Source organism: Suillus bovinus (genome assembly GCF_016758785.1).
Source record: "Suillus bovinus strain UH-Sbo-P2 chromosome Unknown EDB93scaffold_46, whole genome shotgun sequence".
Classification (NCBI taxonomy): domain Eukaryota; kingdom Fungi; phylum Basidiomycota; class Agaricomycetes; order Boletales; family Suillaceae; genus Suillus; species Suillus bovinus.
In genome coordinates, this window is record NW_024542102.1 from 165,418 (window position 1) to 185,319 (window position 19,902).

The 19,902-nt window shown below is 47.4% G+C and overlaps 10 protein-coding genes across 10 annotated transcripts; 5 read left to right on the forward strand and 5 right to left on the reverse strand.

Moving 5' to 3' along the window:
* Nucleotides 1-201: 201 nt before the first annotated feature.
* Nucleotides 202-912, forward strand: EDB93DRAFT_1158918 (uncharacterized protein; the record flags this gene model as incomplete). The annotated part of the gene is given in 5 exon segments (XM_041449979.1): nt 202-240; nt 247-306; nt 498-571; nt 684-828; nt 896-912. Coding segments are annotated over 3 exon segments (279 nt in total), but the record flags the coding sequence as incomplete, so codon positions are not given.
* An 841-nt stretch (nt 913-1,753) lies between these two features.
* Nucleotides 1,754-2,446, reverse strand: EDB93DRAFT_1158932 (uncharacterized protein; the record flags this gene model as incomplete). The annotated part of the gene is made up of 2 exons (XM_041449980.1): nt 2,314-2,446; nt 1,754-1,956 (listed from the first exon to the last, which is right to left on the reverse strand). Coding segments are annotated over exons 1-2 (230 nt in total), but the record flags the coding sequence as incomplete, so codon positions are not given.
* A 51-nt stretch (nt 2,447-2,497) lies between these two features.
* EDB93DRAFT_623349 (uncharacterized protein) lies at nt 2,498-3,352 on the reverse strand. The gene is made up of 3 exons (XM_041456901.1): nt 3,181-3,352; nt 2,766-3,113; nt 2,498-2,714 (listed from the first exon to the last, which is right to left on the reverse strand). The coding sequence occupies exons 1-3, from the start codon at nt 3,211-3,213 to the stop codon at nt 2,538-2,540; spliced, it is 558 nt and encodes a 185-aa protein (XP_041305635.1). The 5' UTR covers nt 3,214-3,352; the 3' UTR covers nt 2,498-2,537.
* Nucleotides 3,353-4,118: 766 nt separating this feature from the next.
* On the forward strand, nt 4,119-4,671 carry EDB93DRAFT_1158935 (uncharacterized protein). Its single transcript, XM_041449981.1, has 2 exons — nt 4,119-4,345; nt 4,397-4,671. Exons 1-2 carry the CDS (start codon nt 4,175-4,177, stop codon nt 4,607-4,609), a joined length of 384 nt encoding a protein of 127 aa, XP_041305636.1. The 5' UTR covers nt 4,119-4,174; the 3' UTR covers nt 4,610-4,671.
* Nucleotides 4,672-4,740: 69 nt separating this feature from the next.
* On the forward strand, nt 4,741-6,438 carry EDB93DRAFT_623409 (RTA1-like protein). Its single transcript, XM_041456903.1, has 7 exons — nt 4,741-5,054; nt 5,105-5,194; nt 5,246-5,340; nt 5,392-5,532; nt 5,586-5,645; nt 5,703-5,885; nt 5,936-6,438. The coding sequence occupies exons 1-7, from the start codon at nt 4,871-4,873 to the stop codon at nt 6,188-6,190; spliced, it is 1,008 nt and encodes a 335-aa protein (XP_041305637.1). The 5' UTR covers nt 4,741-4,870; the 3' UTR covers nt 6,191-6,438.
* A 444-nt stretch (nt 6,439-6,882) lies between these two features.
* Nucleotides 6,883-8,559, forward strand: EDB93DRAFT_623379 (RTA1-like protein). Its single transcript, XM_041456902.1, has 9 exons — nt 6,883-6,933; nt 7,004-7,336; nt 7,383-7,472; nt 7,523-7,617; nt 7,667-7,807; nt 7,857-7,916; nt 7,967-8,152; nt 8,207-8,427; nt 8,482-8,559. Exons 2-8 carry the CDS (start codon nt 7,162-7,164, stop codon nt 8,417-8,419), a joined length of 960 nt encoding a protein of 319 aa, XP_041305638.1. The 5' UTR covers nt 6,883-6,933; nt 7,004-7,161; the 3' UTR covers nt 8,420-8,427; nt 8,482-8,559.
* A 909-nt stretch (nt 8,560-9,468) lies between these two features.
* Nucleotides 9,469-10,485, reverse strand: EDB93DRAFT_623485 (uncharacterized protein; the record flags this gene model as incomplete). The annotated part of the gene is made up of 2 exons (XM_041456904.1): nt 9,469-9,793; nt 9,851-10,485. A coding segment is annotated over one exon (628 nt), but the record flags the coding sequence as incomplete, so codon positions are not given.
* A 77-nt stretch (nt 10,486-10,562) lies between these two features.
* On the forward strand, nt 10,563-12,357 carry EDB93DRAFT_1158947 (uncharacterized protein). Its single transcript, XM_041449982.1, has 2 exons — nt 10,563-11,716; nt 11,766-12,357. The coding sequence occupies exons 1-2, from the start codon at nt 10,728-10,730 to the stop codon at nt 12,190-12,192; spliced, it is 1,416 nt and encodes a 471-aa protein (XP_041305640.1). The 5' UTR covers nt 10,563-10,727; the 3' UTR covers nt 12,193-12,357.
* EDB93DRAFT_1294063 (SSD1 protein) lies at nt 12,290-17,610 on the reverse strand (the record flags this gene model as incomplete). The annotated part of the gene is made up of 13 exons (XM_041454594.1): nt 12,290-12,701; nt 12,754-13,119; nt 13,171-13,369; nt 13,422-13,482; nt 13,532-13,826; nt 13,878-13,979; nt 14,035-14,308; nt 14,359-14,733; nt 14,786-14,943; nt 14,996-15,329; nt 15,387-16,038; nt 16,088-16,517; nt 16,567-17,610. The coding sequence occupies 13 exons, from the start codon at nt 17,608-17,610 to the stop codon at nt 12,618-12,620; spliced, it is 4,374 nt and encodes a 1,457-aa protein (XP_041305641.1). The 3' UTR covers nt 12,290-12,617.
* Nucleotides 17,611-17,794: 184 nt separating this feature from the next.
* EDB93DRAFT_1294067 (uncharacterized protein) lies at nt 17,795-19,781 on the reverse strand (the record flags this gene model as incomplete). Its single annotated transcript, XM_041454595.1, has 13 exons — nt 17,795-18,069; nt 18,125-18,176; nt 18,237-18,291; nt 18,349-18,397; nt 18,445-18,576; nt 18,632-18,734; nt 18,785-18,918; nt 18,968-19,148; nt 19,254-19,369; nt 19,421-19,473; nt 19,524-19,557; nt 19,606-19,668; nt 19,725-19,781. The coding sequence occupies 13 exons, from the start codon at nt 19,779-19,781 to the stop codon at nt 17,980-17,982; spliced, it is 1,119 nt and encodes a 372-aa protein (XP_041305642.1). The 3' UTR covers nt 17,795-17,979.
* Nucleotides 19,782-19,902: the final 121 nt, after the last annotated feature.

Genomic DNA, 19,902 nt, shown 5'->3' on the forward strand with positions numbered 1-19,902 from the left:
GCGTCAATGTCACACACGCCAATAAGTACAAGTTCGTGCAGTCACAAATGTCACAGAAAGTCACAATATCGTGGTGTAAACTCCAAATCATCCGCTTCAGGTTCTGCCATCCAGGCGCACGCCGCGCAACCAATGTGCCAAATCAATTTACAAGTTTTGCCCATAGGGTATCTATAAAGCAAGCCCTGTCCACCTTAGAGTAGTTCAGAGCCCCTTCAACAAAGTTCGCATCAAATCGCATAAACCATGCATTTCTCCGAGTCCTTTCTCGTCTTCGTTACCACTGCTTTGGCAGCATGTATGTCTGTCGCTGCATGCTCTCCTTAATTCGAGACCTGCGCTAGAGACAGTGATTGCTGCGACGATCTTCGCTGTAATTTACGATCGGTGAGTACTGTAGTACTATGAGTGGTTTGCTTTGCATCCAGGATTCAACCCCAAGTTGCTTACCCCATGCACTTTGCAATCACTAAGTAGACTGCTCACCGATGGGCTAGCAGCAAATCTGGACAGCGAGTCGTGTTTCTGCTTTCGCAGTGCTATGGCTGATGGCACAACACGTAGTTTGTTGGTGACTTGGTCAATGTGGTTATTGTTCCTGGAGTATGGACAATTTCCCCTGCTTTGTGAGCAATGAAGGCGTTTTTGAATTATTTTGAAGACTGAATATCGATCGATGTGAGGAGTCAAGATTTGTGCCGTGGCATTCAATATTGCCAAAGTCTGCATTATCTGCATAACGGCTGTAGCAGTCGAGACGGGACCATTACTAACAGTGGGCGCGTCCAAGGCCTCGGACTCACCACGACTGACATTATTATTGACCCAGTTGATGCGTGTGTTGTTCACCATTCAACTCAAGAGTCAAGACTAACTAAACGCTTCCTATATCTAGACCCTTGACGCGCGGAGGACACGAACGGCTAGCTCCGCTATTTCAACGATGCAATTGCCGAATCGAGCTGCGCTGGTCCACAATTCGAACAATTGTGGACTCTTATTAAGCATTCAGATCCACAATATGGCATTGGTCATTCGTCTGGTGACTTTAGAAAGCTAACCACCAACCACTACCATCCAATACGCTTTTGAGTCTCACAGACCACTCTAACTTCGTTCTTCGTTCTTCGCTCTTCGTGAAACCCACTTACTGTTATTCATACTATGGACGCATTCGCATCCATCGCATCGCAGTTTTACCCATCGAATGATGGTTTCTCAAGGGATTCTGACGGACTCCCCGTTGATCATGAACATAAACCAGAGCTACCTGGTATATTTTGTGTCATTGCTTGATGTCGATCATCGACATGATGTTGCTTGTACAACAGTGTAAACTTCTTTTCATTGCTCGCCAATCAATTCAGTACTGAAGTACACTTTGGCAGTCACCGAGCTTCCGACTACCGCCTATTCATCTTCTCTCACCATCAATCTCGTGTACCGTCCACTCTTTTGTCGTCGTTTTCCAGTCGTGGGATATGCTGAAGTGACTACTGAAGGTAAAGACAATAACTTAAGCTACGCGATACATTTCTCAACCTTTGCACGATACAGCAGCACCACAATCACACTCGGTGACCAATAGACAGGAAACAGCGTTCGCGAAAGCAGCCGGGTACACGTTATGTATTATGCAATCCGCTAGCACACATACATTGATCCTGTTTATGAAAGTCATCTCATCTTCGAAGGGCGGCGCGTCTAAAACGGCCGGCGGGAACGGCGGACTGATGGGGGTACGCCTCACATCAGGGCATTCGCGCGCCCAGAGATGCGTCGGGGACACTGGGGGTCCCCTAGAATAGACCGTATTTTCCTCCTTATAGTACTACTCTCTATATGACGTGAAAATGTATATGTATATGTATAAAAGACATGGAACAGGCTGAGATTGGCACACCGGCACAAATAGGAATAGAACTTTACGCGTACCAAACGAGAATGAAGCAAAGTCTTCAACCATAAGCCTGAATACTGCAAATACTTTCTCTACTCGACCCCGGCCTGCTTATGTCAATAGAGGACTTGCATCGTCACCCTCTTGTGTATTTATTCAAATATTCCGAGTCTGGCGCTGCGAGATTGCACATCTGCCGTGGCCCGTCAAGATGTTCTTTCCTCCTTTAATTTCAAATTCACTCTTTGCCAGCGAGCAGCTGCGTACTATAACGTAGTCCAGGTACTCCGCATTTGCTATAACGCCACCTGTTTCACGACACGGGTAGAACCTGCTGCCTGTTTTAATTGAATCACCTGCGTGATTCGATCTCGCACGGTGTCGCGACGAATGCACAATTCCGAGACAGATGCAATCATGAAATGTCAGATCATGAAAGTGTATAAGAGCGATTTGTGCACAGTACCGAGACGTATAGACGAAATAGAAAACATAGCAGCCACATCTAGTGCGGCGGTCGAGCATACCAATTTGAAGTACATGAAGAGTCCATCATGATAAGCATGAACATATGAATAACCATCCTTTGTCCGAGTCCAATGCCTCGACGATCCAAAAATCCCTGACCCAGACACACCTACTCCTCCCTCTTCCTTTTCCGTCCCACTTCAGTAGTAGGTCCATCGCCGTCGTTGGCTTCACTGGTATGGACTTTGGCGATGTAAGCATATGCTTGCAAGGGGACGCTCGAGGATACCCCTTCATTTTGATTGCATTCCTCTGATTCATCACTGCTGATGATTAGGAAATCCTTCTGAAAATCTTCATCAGTACTGTCCTTCGGTGAATAATTACTAATACTGACGGAATGCTCGTCGTCCTCCTGATCCTCCTGGACGACGTCATTCGCTTCGGGAAAAGGGTGTTTTATGATGACCACTTCTTGAACATTAGCTACCAGCTGATCGGGGTAAAATTTGGGGTAATGCGGCGAGACCGTCATTGGCTTGACTTCGATCGAATACGTCGGGGTAATTCTGAGAACTTTGCCCTCGAGCCTGGGCCAAAGTTTCAATGTGACCTTGTCGTTGATTCGAATGACCTTTCCGGGGATCATGGCAGTTAGAAGTGAGCACGAAGTAAGAAGTGAAGGTTTGTTCTGCGACGCAGCGTTTACTGGGGTGAGTTTGGTAGCTACCTCGCAGACCCCCATCTTTTAAATAAGTTAGAGCTGTGGACACATTATTGTGGGCTTGTGCTCGCATCCAAAACGGACTTACAGCGTTGGATTCGACTATGCTTTGGATGGTCATTGATCGCCAAATCTGTGAGGGCTCGTGGTTTGATCACAGTGATAAAAATGATGGACGCTTGTGTAAGTGGATGCTGTCGGTCAATGCGGAAGCACCTCCACAGGCTCCGCTAGCATTGACATTGACCATCGCACGTGACGGTCCAGTGAGTTATCCGCCCGCTGGTTCAAGGCATGCATACAACGACTTCAAGTCAATGAAGCATCAGCACTAGATTTTTGGTGACGAAAATTACACACCTCACGAGCGGCTTTGTTGGTTGCATGTACGTGGTACGTGGCATAATGAACAGCAGCAACAACTAGCTTATAGTACGCCCAGCCTGCGAAACTTATTGTGTATGGTTCAAAACGGCAAGGAAACGCACTGCATTGGATTGTTGAGTTGGATTTCGAACAAGCATAGAGCACAAAGATTGTGTGAATAGAAGAGTGAATAGTTGAATGGAAGACTGCAAGGAGAATGCAGCAAAAAACATAATCATTTGATCCATTTGCACTGAGGAGCACTCAGTGTAAGTGCGGATGCTCGAATCGTCAACTTGTTCTGAGACTTCAGTTTGTCGTGCTTCACTAAACAACACACCAAGACAATATGTACTTTACGAAGCACTTGTCTCGTATGAGAAGGACAGGGTAGGACTCGCCTCCTGTACCGAGTTGCAGCTTGCAAGTTCGTGATTGTGTCTGAGACTCTAGAAAAGCAGTCGAAGCAGTGAATAAATTGTACATGGGTTTTGTGGAAACCCTCAGACAAGCGAAAAAGGGGCAGCTCTGAGCTCTCGCATCATCAGAAAGTATTTTTCGAAAACTAGAGCTTTTGAAGTATCAGGTCCATCGTAACAACGTCCAAAACAATACCTCACGTGACCCCAAAGTTGGTGAGGTACCAATTGGGTACCAATACTTAGTTTCAACTTGCATGCAACCGCAATCATAGAAGTATATAGGCACAGCATAATATGTCATCTCAACAGCCATACGCTTCATCAAGAAATAAGCTTCACGGTCAGAAGTTCTCTGTGCCTATCTTTCCTATGTTGAATTTCGGTGGCACCCTAGACAACGGCTCCGGAATGGGCAGTGCCCCAACAACCCCAGACTTGCGAAGTCGCACACGGCATTCCACAGGGGTTAGTGCACAGGAAAACTTCTGAAATGCTCTACTGATGATGCATGTCAAGGACCACGCAGTTAACTCTCCAACTTCAACTACTATGTCAGAATCTGAAGGCAGTTTCTACCGCATGGACGAACCCCTGCGGCCCACACTCCGCAGTCTACCTGTCAACTTGAACGCTCCTCGCAGAATCACCATTCGCTCGGACATAGCGCTGGTCACCTGTTTTGACCCGGCAGACAAGGAATTGTATGCTCTTTGGGCACCCGGACCTTGAGAAAAGGCAATATCAGCAATCTTATTACGGACACATCGTTATTCATAAGCTCTCAATAACAAGTAAGATGTTAATTTCATATATATTTCTGGTACTGCGGTGAACTTCTGATGAATTTTGTACTGCAACTATCCTAACCCAAATAACATGAACGGCATATGACGCCGTGCTGCGCGGCGAAGTTTTTGACGGTCCCTTCTTCGCCCTGCAACATAAAAACTGATATTTCTTCGATAGAGGGCATTCATCTTCATATTCTTCATGGCTCGCTTCATCCTAACGAGTACTTTGTTTCCCTTGACTCTTCTTTTGACTTATGTCACTTCGGCTCGGGCGGCCAGCAATTCTACCCAATGTCCTTCTGATCCTTACCAAGACCCGAGCAACGACCCATGTAATGCCCTTGGCTATATCGCTAGCAATACGCTAACTGCTGTCGCCATTAGTGAGTATCCAGTAATAGGCTTGGAGACACACGTAACTCACTGTGCGAAGGTTTTGCGCTGCTGATCGCTGTCATCCAAACCTACCGAATCATCTATAAGGGTGCGAGATGGATGTGGCCCATGGTCGTGGGGGAATACAGCACGTCTCCATCTCATGCCTGTGTTGATTATTCCTGATGGTTGGCTTTAGTTTATGCCATAGGCTTTGGGTTTCGCTTCGCTTTGCATTATAATCCTGATTCACTGGGGATTTACATCGCCGAATACTTGATGATCGTTTTATCTGTGAGCCAGCGTCGAACCGCAACAATGGTTGTTTGTTGATCCTTTATAAAGCCCTGTTTCTTCATTGCCGCGAATTACGTTCTCTTCGGTCGCCTTGTCAGGGAAATCGGCTGCGTCCATCAGGTCTTACTTCCAGTGAGACGGTTCACCCTCACGTTCGTCTTGTCCGACGTGACTACCTTTCTCGTCCAGGTAGGTAGCGTGTTTTTTTCTCAATGAGCTTCTCTGATGGTGTTTTCCCAAAGGCGGTAGGAGCCTCAATAACTACGTCTACCGTTTACAATTCTGCTTTGTTAGGACTTCATGTATGTTTCTTTTACCGGCATTTGTCTCGATATGAGTGAGGTCTAATCATTTGTCAGGTTTTTTTGGCCGGCCTCGTTTTGCAACTGGCCTCGTTCATTTTCTTTTGTGCCATTTATGCACGATTCATCTACAAGGTTCACGCAGAGCCGGCCATTTGGATGCGAGACTCAAAGCAACACTGGAATAGCGACTGGCGGACACTCGCTGCTGCCATGGTGGTCAGTTGTATCGGCATTCTGGTTTGTCTTCCATGCATAAACCTTGTCGCTTTTAACAAACGCTTTTTCAGATTCGTTCATGCTACCGTGTTGCGGAGATTGCTCAGGGATTTCACGGCAGCCTAGCATCAAGTGAGACAGCCTTCTACCTGGGTGATACACTTCCCATTTTTGTGGCCATCTTGATCTACGTTCCATTCTGGCCCGGAATGTTCATCACGGCCAGGCTAGCGCCCTCTGTCGACGATTTGCAAAACGGTCAAGAGTTATCATTTTCTCGCAGTAATTTAGGTTACAACCATGAAGTGCCCAGCGGTGCTAGATAACTACTGATCACACTTGTTCCACTTTTATTTATTACTTAGTTTACTTGTGATATCAGGGCACACATAGCACGCCTATACAGGGACCTTGCGGCTCAGGTAGTGTTAGTTCACGGACATTGTTTTAGTGGTAGTGCTCGAGTACTACGGGCCTGAAAAGTCTGGCGTGAACACTCCGAGTCAGGGGTTCAGTGTGACCAGGCGCGTGACATATAGAATCACGCGTCAATTCACAGCCGGACTTCAAATTTGATCATAATGATGGTACTATGTCGGTTGGACAGCTTTAGGATCCCGTCGGCCAACAGCCTCCTAAAGAAAGATTCGTGTTTGGCAGTATGTCGTATTTTTACTCTCTCTAGACCTGTGCTGCATTCTATCATAGTGTCTAGACGACGCCATTGGCAGCGGCCACTGTGACACGCCCAAGTAACTGAGCAACTCCAGCCTGTTGGCACATACGGTGACGTTTAAATTGCCGTACATGTGACTACCTCTCAGACTTGAACTACTGTATCAGAGCCTGGAGGTAGTTTCCAGGACTACGACCCACACTTCACAGACTACAATGTTCAAATTTGAGCATACTTCGTATATTTATCATTTATCCAGACATAGCTCTGGTCAATTGATTACTTGCTTTGATTTCGCAGACAGAGAGTCATTGGGCACCTGGACCTTGAAAACCTCTAAGGGCAATATCACAACATTGCGACAGGCACATTGTTTGTTCTGAAGTCTAAGAGGTATGGTTTTTCAAATGTCCTTGCTGTTCATTGCTACGGTACATCTCTGATGAGTCTATGCGTGTATGAGGCGTCAAAACTCACTGCATCGCAGTGCGCATGGATATCGTTTGGCGCCGCGTTGCGGTGTATAATCTCGGGTGCATACGTTCAAGCATAAAAGCCAAGTTCATTGAACTATGAAGGGTATTCTTCATCTTCATCATCTTCCTCTTCTTCTTCTTCTTCATGGCTGGCCCAATTTTAGCAAGCACTTTGTTTCTCTTGACTCTTTTTATCACCTCGGCTCAGGCAGCCACCAATTCTGTGATATGTCCTTCCAATCCTTATCTAGACCCACGAAACGATCCATGCAATGCCCTCGGATATATCGCTAACAATGCACTCACTGCTGTCGCTTTTGGTGAGTGGCCACTAAACCAGGGAAGCACGTAACTTATGGTGCAAAGCTTATGTGCTGTTGGTTGTTCTCATTCAGACTTATCAAATAATCCGTAACGGCGGGAGGTTCATGTTGTCTATGGTCATCGGGGAATACAGCACGTCGCAATCTTTTGCTTGTTTTGATTCTTCCTCATGTTGGTTGTAGTCTATGCTCTGGGCTTTGCATTTCGCTTCGCTTTGCACTATAACCCTGACTCATTGGAGATTTTCATCTCTGAGGACTTGATGATCGTGTTGTCTGTGAGTCGGTACCAAACCGTGACTATGAACATGTATTGACCCTCAAAAGCCCTGTTTCTTCATTGCTGCGAATTATGCTCTCCTTGGTCGCCTCGCTCGTGAAATTGACTGCGCTCATCATGTCTTGCTTCCAGTGAAGCGGCTTACCCTCATATTCGTCTTGTCCGACGTGATTACCTTTGTCATCCAGGTGAGCATTGATCTTTTTGAATGATCTTCACTGATTATATGGGTCAAAGGCGGGAGGAGCCTCATTGAGTACGTCCAAGGTTCAAAGTGCAGCGACTACGGGACTTCACGTATGTCCTTGCACCTGCCTGTGAGAATCTGGTCTAACTCTATTTGCCAGATTTTCTTGGTTGGCCTCATTATGCAACTGGTCTCCTTCATCTTCTTCTGTGCCATCTATGCACGATTCCTCTACAAGGTCTACACTGAGGAAGAAGATGTCTGCATGCGAGACTCAAAGCAACCCTGGTATAACGACTGGCGAACACTCGCCGCCACCTTGGCGGTCAGCTCCATCGGACTTCTGGTTCGTGTTGCATATAGACAGTAATCTCATAATATCTAACTAATGCTTTGATAGATTCGTTCCTTCTACCGTGTTGTAGAGGCTAGTCAGGGCTTCCGTGGCAATCTCAGCACAAGCGAGACAGCGTTCTATCTGGGTGATACGATTCCTATTTGCTTGGCTATCATCGTGTACGTTCCATTCTGGCCTGGAAGGTTCATCAAGCCAGAGCACCCCTACGTTAAAGATCAGAAGGAGTTATACATTTCTAGCCCTTCTATAGTATAACCCTTGAGGTAACCACGCTCATTTCATTTATTCAGCACATGATACACGAATATCACAAATAGGTACTTTACGGACCTTGGCACTCTGGTAGTGTTACAATGATTCATATGCTCAGCAATGAGTACTGGCGAGAGCCAGCCACATGCATTGATCCGAGTCTTGCAAATCCAAGTTGAATCAAATGTCAAAGCCCAAGTCAACATCAAGTCAGGTATAAATGTTGAGATAAAATTGCTCCATCATAATGTTTCGGTGCACCGTACTGTACAATATACATTCAACTCCTACCGATTCTTGCAGCATGGTACAAGAAACAAAACTGCACTCAGTATGTATGTGATTGATAGACCCCAGGAAGTAATCAGTATTTTACCTTCTTCGCCCAATTCTCCCAGTCTTCTCCTGTAGTACGCTGCAGCATCTTGTCCTCTACTGAAGGTTGGCTGATGGAAATCTAAAATCCAACGACAAGAAAAAAACGTTAACCACTACTAGTACTCTCGCGAATGGCGATTAAAGAATCACAGACTACCTTGGTTTTCGTACATTATGACGATCCCAACTTTTTGGAGAAGGAGACCAGTATAGCTCGGGTGGCGAACCACAAAGTACGGCTCGCTCGTCACAAGTCTGTGCTCTTCTGATGCTGAGTTGGAAGTTCCAATGTTTTCCTAACGTCGATATGCAATAAAATCTCAACGCATCCCGCGGGACTACCCGCGATAAAAGTGGGAGTGATTTGGCACCCTAGATGCCCCTAGAACCTGTGGGAGGGGTATATGCATGGCAAGGATACTGGCCACTTCAACAGACGATACTGCCCATACACTAATCTGTCATACTATCAACAGATCCATGCAGACAGTAGAAGAGCGACCACTTTGATAAGCTCTGGACCGCAAAATGCTATAACGGAGCATATGAAGGATTCGAACACGGTGGACGTCCCTTCTCTTCAGATGACGGTAGTTGAGAAGAGGTGAAGGAAAAATGGGCTGAAGCAAGAAGGAGATCCTCAATACACTTATGTTGCTCTGCAGGACAAAATTTGGAGCCTGCGACAAGACATGTTAGATGTCTTGATATCGATAACACATGTGCTCCCAGGTCATAAATACCAGAACCATGATTAAATGTGGCGGCTCTGAAATGTAAGGTACGCCTAGTAAGCTTGGGCAACAACAAGGGTTTGTTACACGCGTGAGGGTTGCTTGCAGATGTTCTAAGTCTGTAGACGTATCCCCTGGATGCAACCTATCAAACTTCTCCCAAATAGTCTAGCCCATCAGAGGAGCAATCTTCTGCATCTCCTTGCCTAGCCGCTTCATTCCAAGTGTGCTCAAGCCTGAGCATGAAGGAAGAGATACACATCCGCTAAAATCCGTCAGGCTTTGAGAACATATGTAGTGGTATGTAAGATTAATAGCACACCTATTTATCATTGTAGTGAGCTCAGGAACGATGCAAGGCCATTTGGTGGTAATTTTTGCTGGGATTTTGTTTTTTCAGCCTCTTTCTCTCGATTACGAGCCAGCATCTCCTGCAACACCGTTGTCTTCTTCTTGGGCTTTGTGTGCAGGTCAGATGCAGTTCCGCGTGTCAAATGTGCCACAGAAGATAAACCGACGGGCGCGGAGGAACGTGACAAAGACGGTACCAAGTCATTTTTTGGTTTGCGTTCTGATTGACATGAAACGGGTACTGATGGGATCGGCGATGGTAGTGATAGTTCGGCTTCAGTGGTAAGCTTTGATTGAGGAGATGCCTCTCTCCTATCAACCGAAGTATAGGAAATAAAGCCACAGCGATGACAAGTAATCTTGACAGCGTTTGATTTCTTGTCGGCAACCTTTCTCCGTTTTCTTGGTCTGCGGAGTTCTACAGAGCCACCGGCGGCCAACAGATATGAACCGCACCGCATACAATTCATGGTGGATAAAGAATCCGATTCTTCTGGGTAGAGAGAACGCGCTCGAGAAGCATGAAGGGCAGCAAGACTGGGTGAAATTGGTAGAAGTGCGAAAGGTAAAGCGGTCTGGAATTTTGTGGTAACTGGATGAGCCATGGCACGTGTTGTCAATGTTCCCACGGGTGATTAAGTCTTTATTGTCCCAAAGGGGCAAGTGTTGTGTGCACACTATGAGCGCCGATCATTTTCTTGAAATCTTTTTGTTGTTCGGATAACTAGAAACAACAATTTGGTTTAGCATCTTTGTCCATTAGCTTCTTAACGGTCTTGTATTCTTTGACCGTCTTCATCTTCTTCGTCGTCCACGACTCCCCTTCTTCGACTTCCACTGATCCCTTCATGATTGTTCCAAGTCGCCCAACAGACTTAGCTCTGCATCATTTCTCTTTATCTTCTGCGCCAGTATCACCTCAAATTACGCCTAAAAGAGGCCACAAATCTTCAGTCTCGAAGCCAATGATCTGGCTTACTCGCAATACGAGTTCTTCTTCCAATACTTCGCCACATGGTGTCGCAGCTGCACCAATTCGCATATCAGAACCTAGGTTTGACACCTCCTTGGATATATTTAATGTCAAACGTAGTGGACCTCTTGGAAGCGGCGCCATGGTTGTGAGAACACCGCAAGAGGCGCTGTCTGGAGCGAGCGTCTTGTTTGGCAATGAAGATGATGGCAGTCAACGTGGGTCCGCTTTTCAGGCCCCCTCTGAGGAGGCGATGGACTCGCCTACGCTTTCAGGTGGTCCGCCACCCGTACCGTCGAAGTCTTCTCTTGAGTCCTCAACTTCAGCTATATCCACCTTGAGACATAGTGGTTCATCAAGTCTTCCAGCGAAAGACACATCCACACCGCCATGTCCAACCCGACCTCCTCCCCCTGCGCCAACGACATCATCTACGATTCTTCGTCCAGTCATTAAGGCAAAGACCTCCCCTTCTTTGGCAGAAGACCTGCCCCCTGTACCACCACTTCCCGTTAATGTCTCTACTACTCCACCCCAACCTCCCTTTGAACCCATTCTATTGTCCCCTATCCCTGGCAGTGCGATCGATCCTTCCAAGATTATCGTAACCATAGAGACAAGTTCAGCAACGCACCGCACGACACTTGGTACTCTTAATTCAAGGCCTTCTTACCTCTCAAACTATGTCACTTCCCTCTTACCACGAAAATCAGTTGCGGCATCGTTATACTCCAATGCGAGCGATATTTCTGAACTTCCACACAACTCATTCAATGCCATGTTTCATGATCATTTAGCGTCTTCTGGGTTTATATCCCAATCAACCATGAATATACATGTATTCCTCGACAGGCCAAGTGCTCCGTAAGTATCCCCGCTTCTAACTGTACAATCCTTAATGTTATCGTTCTAGATACGCGCACATATTGTCGTACCTCCGCACTCCCCCTTTCATTTCGGAACACCCAGCCATCATTCCTAGAGCCGTTCAACTTGCGTCTTCGTCACGGGCAAGACTTGAGGCATTACTCGAGCTTCGTGACGAGGCCAATTATCTTGGTCTAGATGAGCTGTTCAAACTATGCAATGACGAGATATGCAATAGGTGTAATACACCAATCCATGCACGGGGTGGAAGCATGAGTAGCTCCGCTTCCATTCACTCCCTACACACCGTCCAGGAGGGCGGTGACAATTGCGAAATGGGCCGTTCATCTTCTCGCTCCAGCAGAAAATCGACGCGAGCGACGCCTCCCCCTCGCGAACGTAACCTGGGCAGAGCAGAGAACCGAGCGAATACCCCGAACTCCCGACAACCTACAATCACTTCTTGGATATGACATGCGTGACGATTGACATGATTGACTTTATTTTCTCGACTCTATTTTCTTTCGTAACTATCTGACTTATCCACGGGCATCTTGCATATGCATATACTTATTCACATTCATTTACTATAGTGCTTACCGTTATGATATTGTAGAGTACGCAATCTATTCATTCGCATTCAGAACGAAAGAAAAGACATTAGATTTCATACCACTAACAACGAACTAATGCTATAGTATGGCAAGACACAGACTGTGGACAACAACGGCATCATGGCGAAGCGAAGGAGAGAATGTAACGAGGAAATCATGTGATGACCGAATACTAGTACAGACCATGAGTTAGTAACATAGAAGGGAATCGGAAAAGAGAGCATGATGGAATATCAAACGGTTATCGTACACATAAAAAACGTTGTCATCGGCGATGCAGAATATCACTTCTTCTGCTCCGCGTAAGGGTTGACGCTATACACCTTGATGACAGGCGGACTTTTAGTCAAATCAGCTGTCACGATAACCTTGCATACAAGTCAACGAAGTGTGTGCGTATCACTCAGGAGAAATACGCACGGGAACGGTCATGAGCTCCTTGATGTCCTGAATCTTGTGGCCAGCCGGTGTGGACCTCAAACCCTCAAACACGGGCTGGACCTTGGCGGCAGACAACAACCTTTGTTTCGAGGTCTCAGGTGCCTTTTCAGCGTCCATATCCCTTCCTAACACAATCTCATCGTCATCGGCATCATCCTCGTCAAAGAGGGCCTTCTCATCATGCACAGAGCGAGATGCAACTTCCATTTTGACAGCGTGAGCCTCAGCATTCTGCTTAACCTTCTTCAAGTGCTCGTCATCGCTGTTCTCTGCCAACCAACTAAGGACGTCCCTGTTCGACCAATAGATTTGCAAGGTATGCGAATGCTCATCATAAACATGGTTCTGGTCCAAGCCATCAGATTTCTCTTCACGAGTCAGTTCTGAAACTCTTACGTCAATAGGCATTTGGTCGACATGGACCCGCTTCTCAATGCCAAACTCGGGGACAAGGACGTCAAACGCAGCTTCAAGGACACCAACAACCGTGGCTGGACGAATAACAGGACCGTATCGCTGGGTGAGATCCGAGATTAAAACACACAAGTAGAGATGGGTCGACTGCTCCTGCGCCAACTTCGCCGAGTCCTTTTTGCTATTTATAAAAGTCAGTACACCAGACTAGCTATTGATAGAGCGAAACAAACATGTTGCACTGTTGAGCAATCTTTGCAACGGCGTCACGGTCCATGGAAAATTTGGGTTCCACTACGATTTTGTCAGAAACATAACAAACGGCTGCGAAGTGACTCACCACCTCCGCCCTGCAAGACTGATTCGAGCTGACGGTGCACAAGAACATCGGCGTAGCGCCGAATAGGAGAGGTGAAATGAGTGTAGAGAGGCACACTCAAGGCATAGTGGTTGTATTTCGCAATGTCGAGCATGCCAGCGCAGAAATATTTGGCTCGCTGAGTAGCTTTGAGGGAGATCAGCTCCAACACCATGCGGGCAGTCGGGTTTGTGATCGCCTCGAATGACTTCATGGTGGCACCACTAGAGGAGACATCGACTGCGATATTGAGTCGATTAGCACGTTCGACGAAAAGATTCTGTAAAAAGTTGTAGCTGGAGTTGAAATTACAGATGCGGTGATAACTCACGAGGCGTCGCTCGAGTGGCGTATCATGTCTGCGAAGCAGGGCCTGCTCGGGAAGGTGGACGGCAATGCGTTGCGCGACCGTAACATTGGTTAGCAGCATGAACTACAATTGCTCAAATCAGATTTCATTATAGCTCAGGTACAATTTAAACACAAACCTCTTCAACAATGTTGTGTGCATCGGTGTTCTCGGTCTGCTCGCAGTCTACTGGTCGACCGTGCTCGTCCAGGGTAAACTTAAGTTGCTTGGATGTTAGACTGACAGCGCCATCTTGGAAGCGCGTAGCACGAAGCTGCTTTGCAAGACCATTCAAAACCTTGATGTCATGCACAATTGCTGGTGTACTGTGTTCCGGAGCTACCACGAGATCACCTAGAATGTGGCCGTCGATAGCACTCTGAGCGTCCGTATAAGACAGTTTCGCGCAAGACCTAGCGATAAATGAATTCAATTATGCAATGCGTAGAAGTATGACACTTACTTGATGACGGTCTTGCCCAACCACTTGTTGACAATTTTGCCGTCCTTGGTCATGGTAAAGACAGACGAGAATGCTAGACGTTCAACACCTGGGTTCAAACTGCACACTTCTTCGCTGATCGTGGGAGGAAGCATGGGGACGGCACGCTGCACCAGATACACGCTAGTTGCCCTCTTGCGAGCATCGCGGTCAAGAGCAGTGTTAGGCTTGACGAAGTAAGAGACGTCAGCGACGTGCACGCCCACATCATAAGTGCCATCGTCATTGGCCTTAATGGACAGTGCGTCATCAAGGTCCTTTGCAGTTTCAGGATCAATGGTGAAGATGCGCTCTTCACGTAGATCTTTCCGAACCTCGAACTCCCTCTCTGGGACACTGTAGATGTTATCATTAGCTCATATCTTGAGAGAGGTAAGCAGGAACCCACGTCCAGGGTGTAGGAGGCAGGCATTTAAGAACACTATCTGAGAACTCCTCTGTAGGGAAGTTGCAGTCCTTCAACAGAGCACTGGTTTCAACTTCGATGTCTCCGATGGGGCCAAGCTCTTCAGCCAAAGTACCGAATGGGTGGAGCGAACTAATGGGCTATGGAAGAAGTGTCAATAGAGTCGACATACGATTGCCAAAACACACTGACGTGACGCTTGATACAAGCAACGAACAACTTGTCTGCATAGGCCTCCGAATTCTGAACGAAGTCTGCAGGTGCTTGTTCAGTCGGAATGGCAATGAGCGGTACCCGCTTGTCGGTAGGCTTAAACCACACGATCTTCGGGCGTTCTATAGGTCCGCGCCTGGGCTCGTCGCCACGGTCGCCTTCGCGTTCTCTGCGCTCAGCCTCCTGCTTCTCTTTAGTCGCAGCGGACGAAGGGCGCAACAGGCCAAGAGTGCCAGAGAAAAGTTGGCCAGGCATACGCTCAACAACGGCAACGACATGTCCGGCGAACTGAGGCTTGACATCATCGGTAACCCTGACAGAAACAAACGACTAAGTCAACGGTCCAACAGGGAAAACGATGCAAACGTACTCCTCGTCTTCGAATAGCATCAAACCTTGGCCCTCTACCTCAACGTCATCCTTTTTCTTGTCGTCCCGGCGTACTGAAGACGACTTCAGGTCATAAGCAGAGTTCTCTTCCTTCTTGCGTTTCTTCTCTTCCTTCTCCTTCTTCGTTCCCCATACTTCATCAACATCAAGAAGCTCGACAGCGACTATATCACCCTCCAGAGCACGATTACGGTCCTTGGATCCACAAATATAAATGTCAGCGTCAAGAACCTCAGTAGCAACGTATGCATCCGAGCGATTGCGTTTGTTGACTCGTAAAATCCCAACTACTAGTTTTCCTGCTGCAAGAAGTGGCGGCAGCGAAGCCTGAGGTAGGTAAGGAGCGAAAAGAGATTTGCGTTGAGGCTGGTTGGATTGTTGCTGAAGCTGCGATTGGAACTGCTGCTGTTGTTGCTGTTGCTGTTGCAGTAAGCTGACACCACCCATGTTCAGGCCCATCATGTTCGCAGCCATCATGTTTGGAAGCATGTTAGGGAACGAGAAAGATGCCATCTTGTGATGGTGACCACCAGCCGCAGCACGGAACTGTTGCAAACTCTGAAGCTGCGCTTGTGCTTGAGCAAGATCCGCGGCGAATGCATTGTTGCCTTGGATGGCGCCAACGCCTCCATCTAAACAATCTGAATAATAGATCCGCAAGCAAACGAGTATAAAACTTACTGATGCGCCAGCTAGAATCAACTCGAGAAGTGGTGCGAGAGTGACCACCAAAGCCAGGAGGGGGTGCAAAACCATCATCGAAACCGTCCTGACCATTGTAAGGGAAGCTGATTGACCCCTGAGCGGGACTAGATTTGTTGACAACATTGACGCTGTGACGCCTGCCGTGGCCGCGTGGGAGACCGGTTGGCTGACTATCGAGACCAAGACCGAGGTTGCTCATGCTATTGAATTGGCCCATGGGAGAATTAAAGGCATTGACACCTAAATTTCCACCCATATTGGTGGGTAATGTGCTTTGGACACGCCTGTGCCTATTCGGGACCAATCCTGGAGTTTGGAGGGAGAGGACCTGGTTGGAAGCGAGCTGTTGCTGGTACAAAGCCTGTTGTTGTTGCTGAAGCGCTTCGATCTGGTTCTGGAGGGCAATCTAGGATAATTTCAGGGACACAAGGCACACAACATGATTGGCTACATACCTGTTCAGCCATGATCCCTGTGAAATCACCTTCGGGCTTCCTATGAGGTTGTTCATCGGGAGGAAAGCCAGATTGTTGCTGAGGGAACTGGAATCTGACATCTTCCTCGTTGATAGGCGGACCAACGGGAACATTAGAGCTAGCTCTCCTACGCGCTCCAAACATGAAACCAGGGGCAAGCTGCGGACGACCAGTGGGTCCAAGAACATCCTGTTCTTGTGCAGCGAGAGCAGCGAAACGAGGAGCCATGAAACTTTGAGACTGAGAGCGAGGCTGGTGCCCTTGTTGATGCTGGTAAAACTGCTCAGGGATTTCGCCATCTTCAAACAAAGCTCCGGTACCATCTTCGGCATCTTCCATCATCGCGCCCAGGTGAGGCGAGAAGGAGTTGTAGTTACCAGGAACACCAACGGTGCCTAGAGATACAGCTTTACGGTGTCTGACAGCATCTACGAGGTTGGACCCAGGGAAAGAAGAAGCACCTGGCTGGAACACTGGTGCATTAGCTGGAAGATTCGAAGGCTGTGGTTGCGGGGCGTGCATAGAAGCAGCGAGCGAATTGCTGACGCCAGGAGATGAAGATTGGTTTGAAGGCGACGTTGTCTTGAGGTCTGCAATGACTCTCTGTAAAGAGGACAGTAAAGCATCGCTTGATTCTAATGCGGAAGGGGGTGCAGGCGAAGAGGAATGGGCAGTCGTGGTGCGTGTACCCTGAGAGACAGAAGGTTGACCTTTGCGGGGATTACCGTTTCGTGTAGCAGCACCGGTCTGGCTTTTGCTACGAGGTTCGGATTTCTTAGGCGGCTCAGGAGCTTTCTTGTTTGTGTCTGAGCCAGACTCTGTACCGCCCGCAGTAGACACCCCTGTTGGAGGTTTCTTATTACCAGACCTAGAGGAAGGCCTTGGGGCACCTTGGAGGTTTCCGGCTGCGGAAGAAGGTCTAGCATTAGATGAAGTTCTCCTCGAGCCTCTGTTTGATGCAGAGGGAGGTTTCTTCTCGTCCTTCTTGGGCAGGTTATGCGTTTGAGTGAATTCGTCGGTCATTTCGTTCGTATCGTACGGAGGCAGGAAGCTATTACAGGGAATTGAACGATTTTTTTTGGATTATGTGTTTTCTAGAGGAATGTGAACTAGAGTTATCTAGACAAGAGTTGGACGAGGTTTGGTTCTGAAAAGTTGGGCAGGAGTGTGAAAGTAATATTGTCGTCTTTGCCCTGTAGGGCGAGTGAGGGATTATGAAGAGTGAATGCCGTGTGTAGGCGTGGAAGGGATCTTAAAGCTGGTCGTCGTAAGTCAACATTTGACTGAGTTCATTTTCCTATCACATCCGCAGGCTACTATTTCCCACGCAAGCCAAGTCGGGACCGAAGATTCCAATTATCTGGTATATACGGTCTAATCTGTCTATAAATCTCAGAGCTTGCTGATGATCGCACTCGTGTATTCCTTGGTCGAGGCCTTTCCACCCAAATCCCCCGTAATAGTTTTACCTTCGGCGATCGTCTAACGGGTAAATAGTAAGAGCTTAGCATACGCGTAATAGTTAAAAAAACCTTACAGTAAGAGCGGCATCTTCAATCTTGGCAGCGTGTTCATTCAAGTTCATGTGTCTATACGAGGCATCCCGGATCAACCTAGAAGCCAACAAACAGTTCCTGAAGTTCGCGTACCTCAGCATCATCAGAGAAGATAGAAGGAGTGCAGTAGGATTAGCTAATCCCTTCCCTATATTTGACACATCGTCAGTATTGGTTATACACCCAAAGTAAACATGTCCCGGACCTGCAATATCGGGAGCTGATCCGTGCACGGCTTCGAAAATCGATGCATCCTACGGAACACTTCAGCTCAAGCAGCTTAAAGTAAAATCAGACTTACACGACCAATGTTACCAGACGGTGTCAAGCCAAGGCCGCCAATCAATCCAGCGCACATGTCCGACAAAATATCACCATAGAGATTAGGCATCACCATGACCCTGTTAGAGTAAGGTTGGGGATTCTGCACAATCTATCAAGCCGTCCTTAGCTGTGCACGTCACTAAATCGGCCTCATGTTCATTTACCTGTAAACAGACACGATCCAAAAGGTCTTCATCGTAGGCGATACCCGGGAAGTCCTTCGAAACTTGCCGACATGCGGACAAAAACATGCCATCCGACATTTTCCTGTCTTGCATCAGTATTCATGCGTAATTCTTGGCTAATATACAACTCACATGATATTGGCCTTATGTACAGCAGTCACTCGCTTCCTTCCGCTAGCCTGTGCATAATGGAAAGCATAACGAGCAACACGCTCAGAGGCATCCCATGTAATGAGTTTGATGGATTGGACCACCCCATCCACAATCTAGATCACTCCCGTAAGGAATACTCGTGTATAATAGGATGAACCCCACCTCGTGCTCGATACCCGAGTACTCTCCCTCAGTGTTTTCCCGAATCAGAACAGTATCAACGTTGTCATAAGGAGTCTTGAAGCCCTTGATCGAAACACACGGACGAACATTCGCGAAGAGGTTAAATGTCCTACGGAGAGTCAAGTTCAAAGAGACAGTGGCCCTTTCCAACTTGAGGACGCTCAGATTACATGTGAATCACAGTGAAAAATAGTGCGCACTTGGAGTTGCCAGCGGTCCTGAGAATAAGATTTAGTGTCTTGCTTCTTTCCAGTCATAATCAAACGCACCTTTCAGAGCAACAGTGTTCTTCTTTACAGAGTTGATGGCAACGTCCGGGATGACCGTTTTCCCACCTTTCAGAACGGGAGTGACGCTGACTTCTTCCCACTCGATTGGGACCTATTGAACCTGTAAGTCGCGTTCGTCTCAAATGAGAGACCGAAAACGAACTTTTGCAGCAGCATATATGTCCTTGACCGATTCACTGATCTCTGGGCCAATACCTAAACTCTAGCGTCAAACAACTGAATCTCCACTGGACGAGCAAGCTGACCGTCTCCAGGAATCAAAGTCACAGTGTATTTGCCCTACCAGATGGGTCAGGGCTATAACTCGAATATTATTGCAAGACTCACGTTGCTACCCTTGTGGCCAGCAAAAGCAGCAGTGGGGGATGCAGAAGCATACTGTCTGAATGGCTAAAATGTAAACGTAAGTACCAACCCGAATAACCCGAAAACACAAATCGCTCGACCTGTGCGGACCTAAATGCGCCCTGTGCAACACCAACAAGCGACCGGTGAGCCAACATTTTTGTTTAAGAAAAGTCAAGGTGTGTATGGATGAAAAAGTTGTAAGGTCTTACAGACGAGTTCTATTCTGGGAACAGCGGAAATACCGGATGAATCCGGCGAGCATGCCGGGCCACTGAG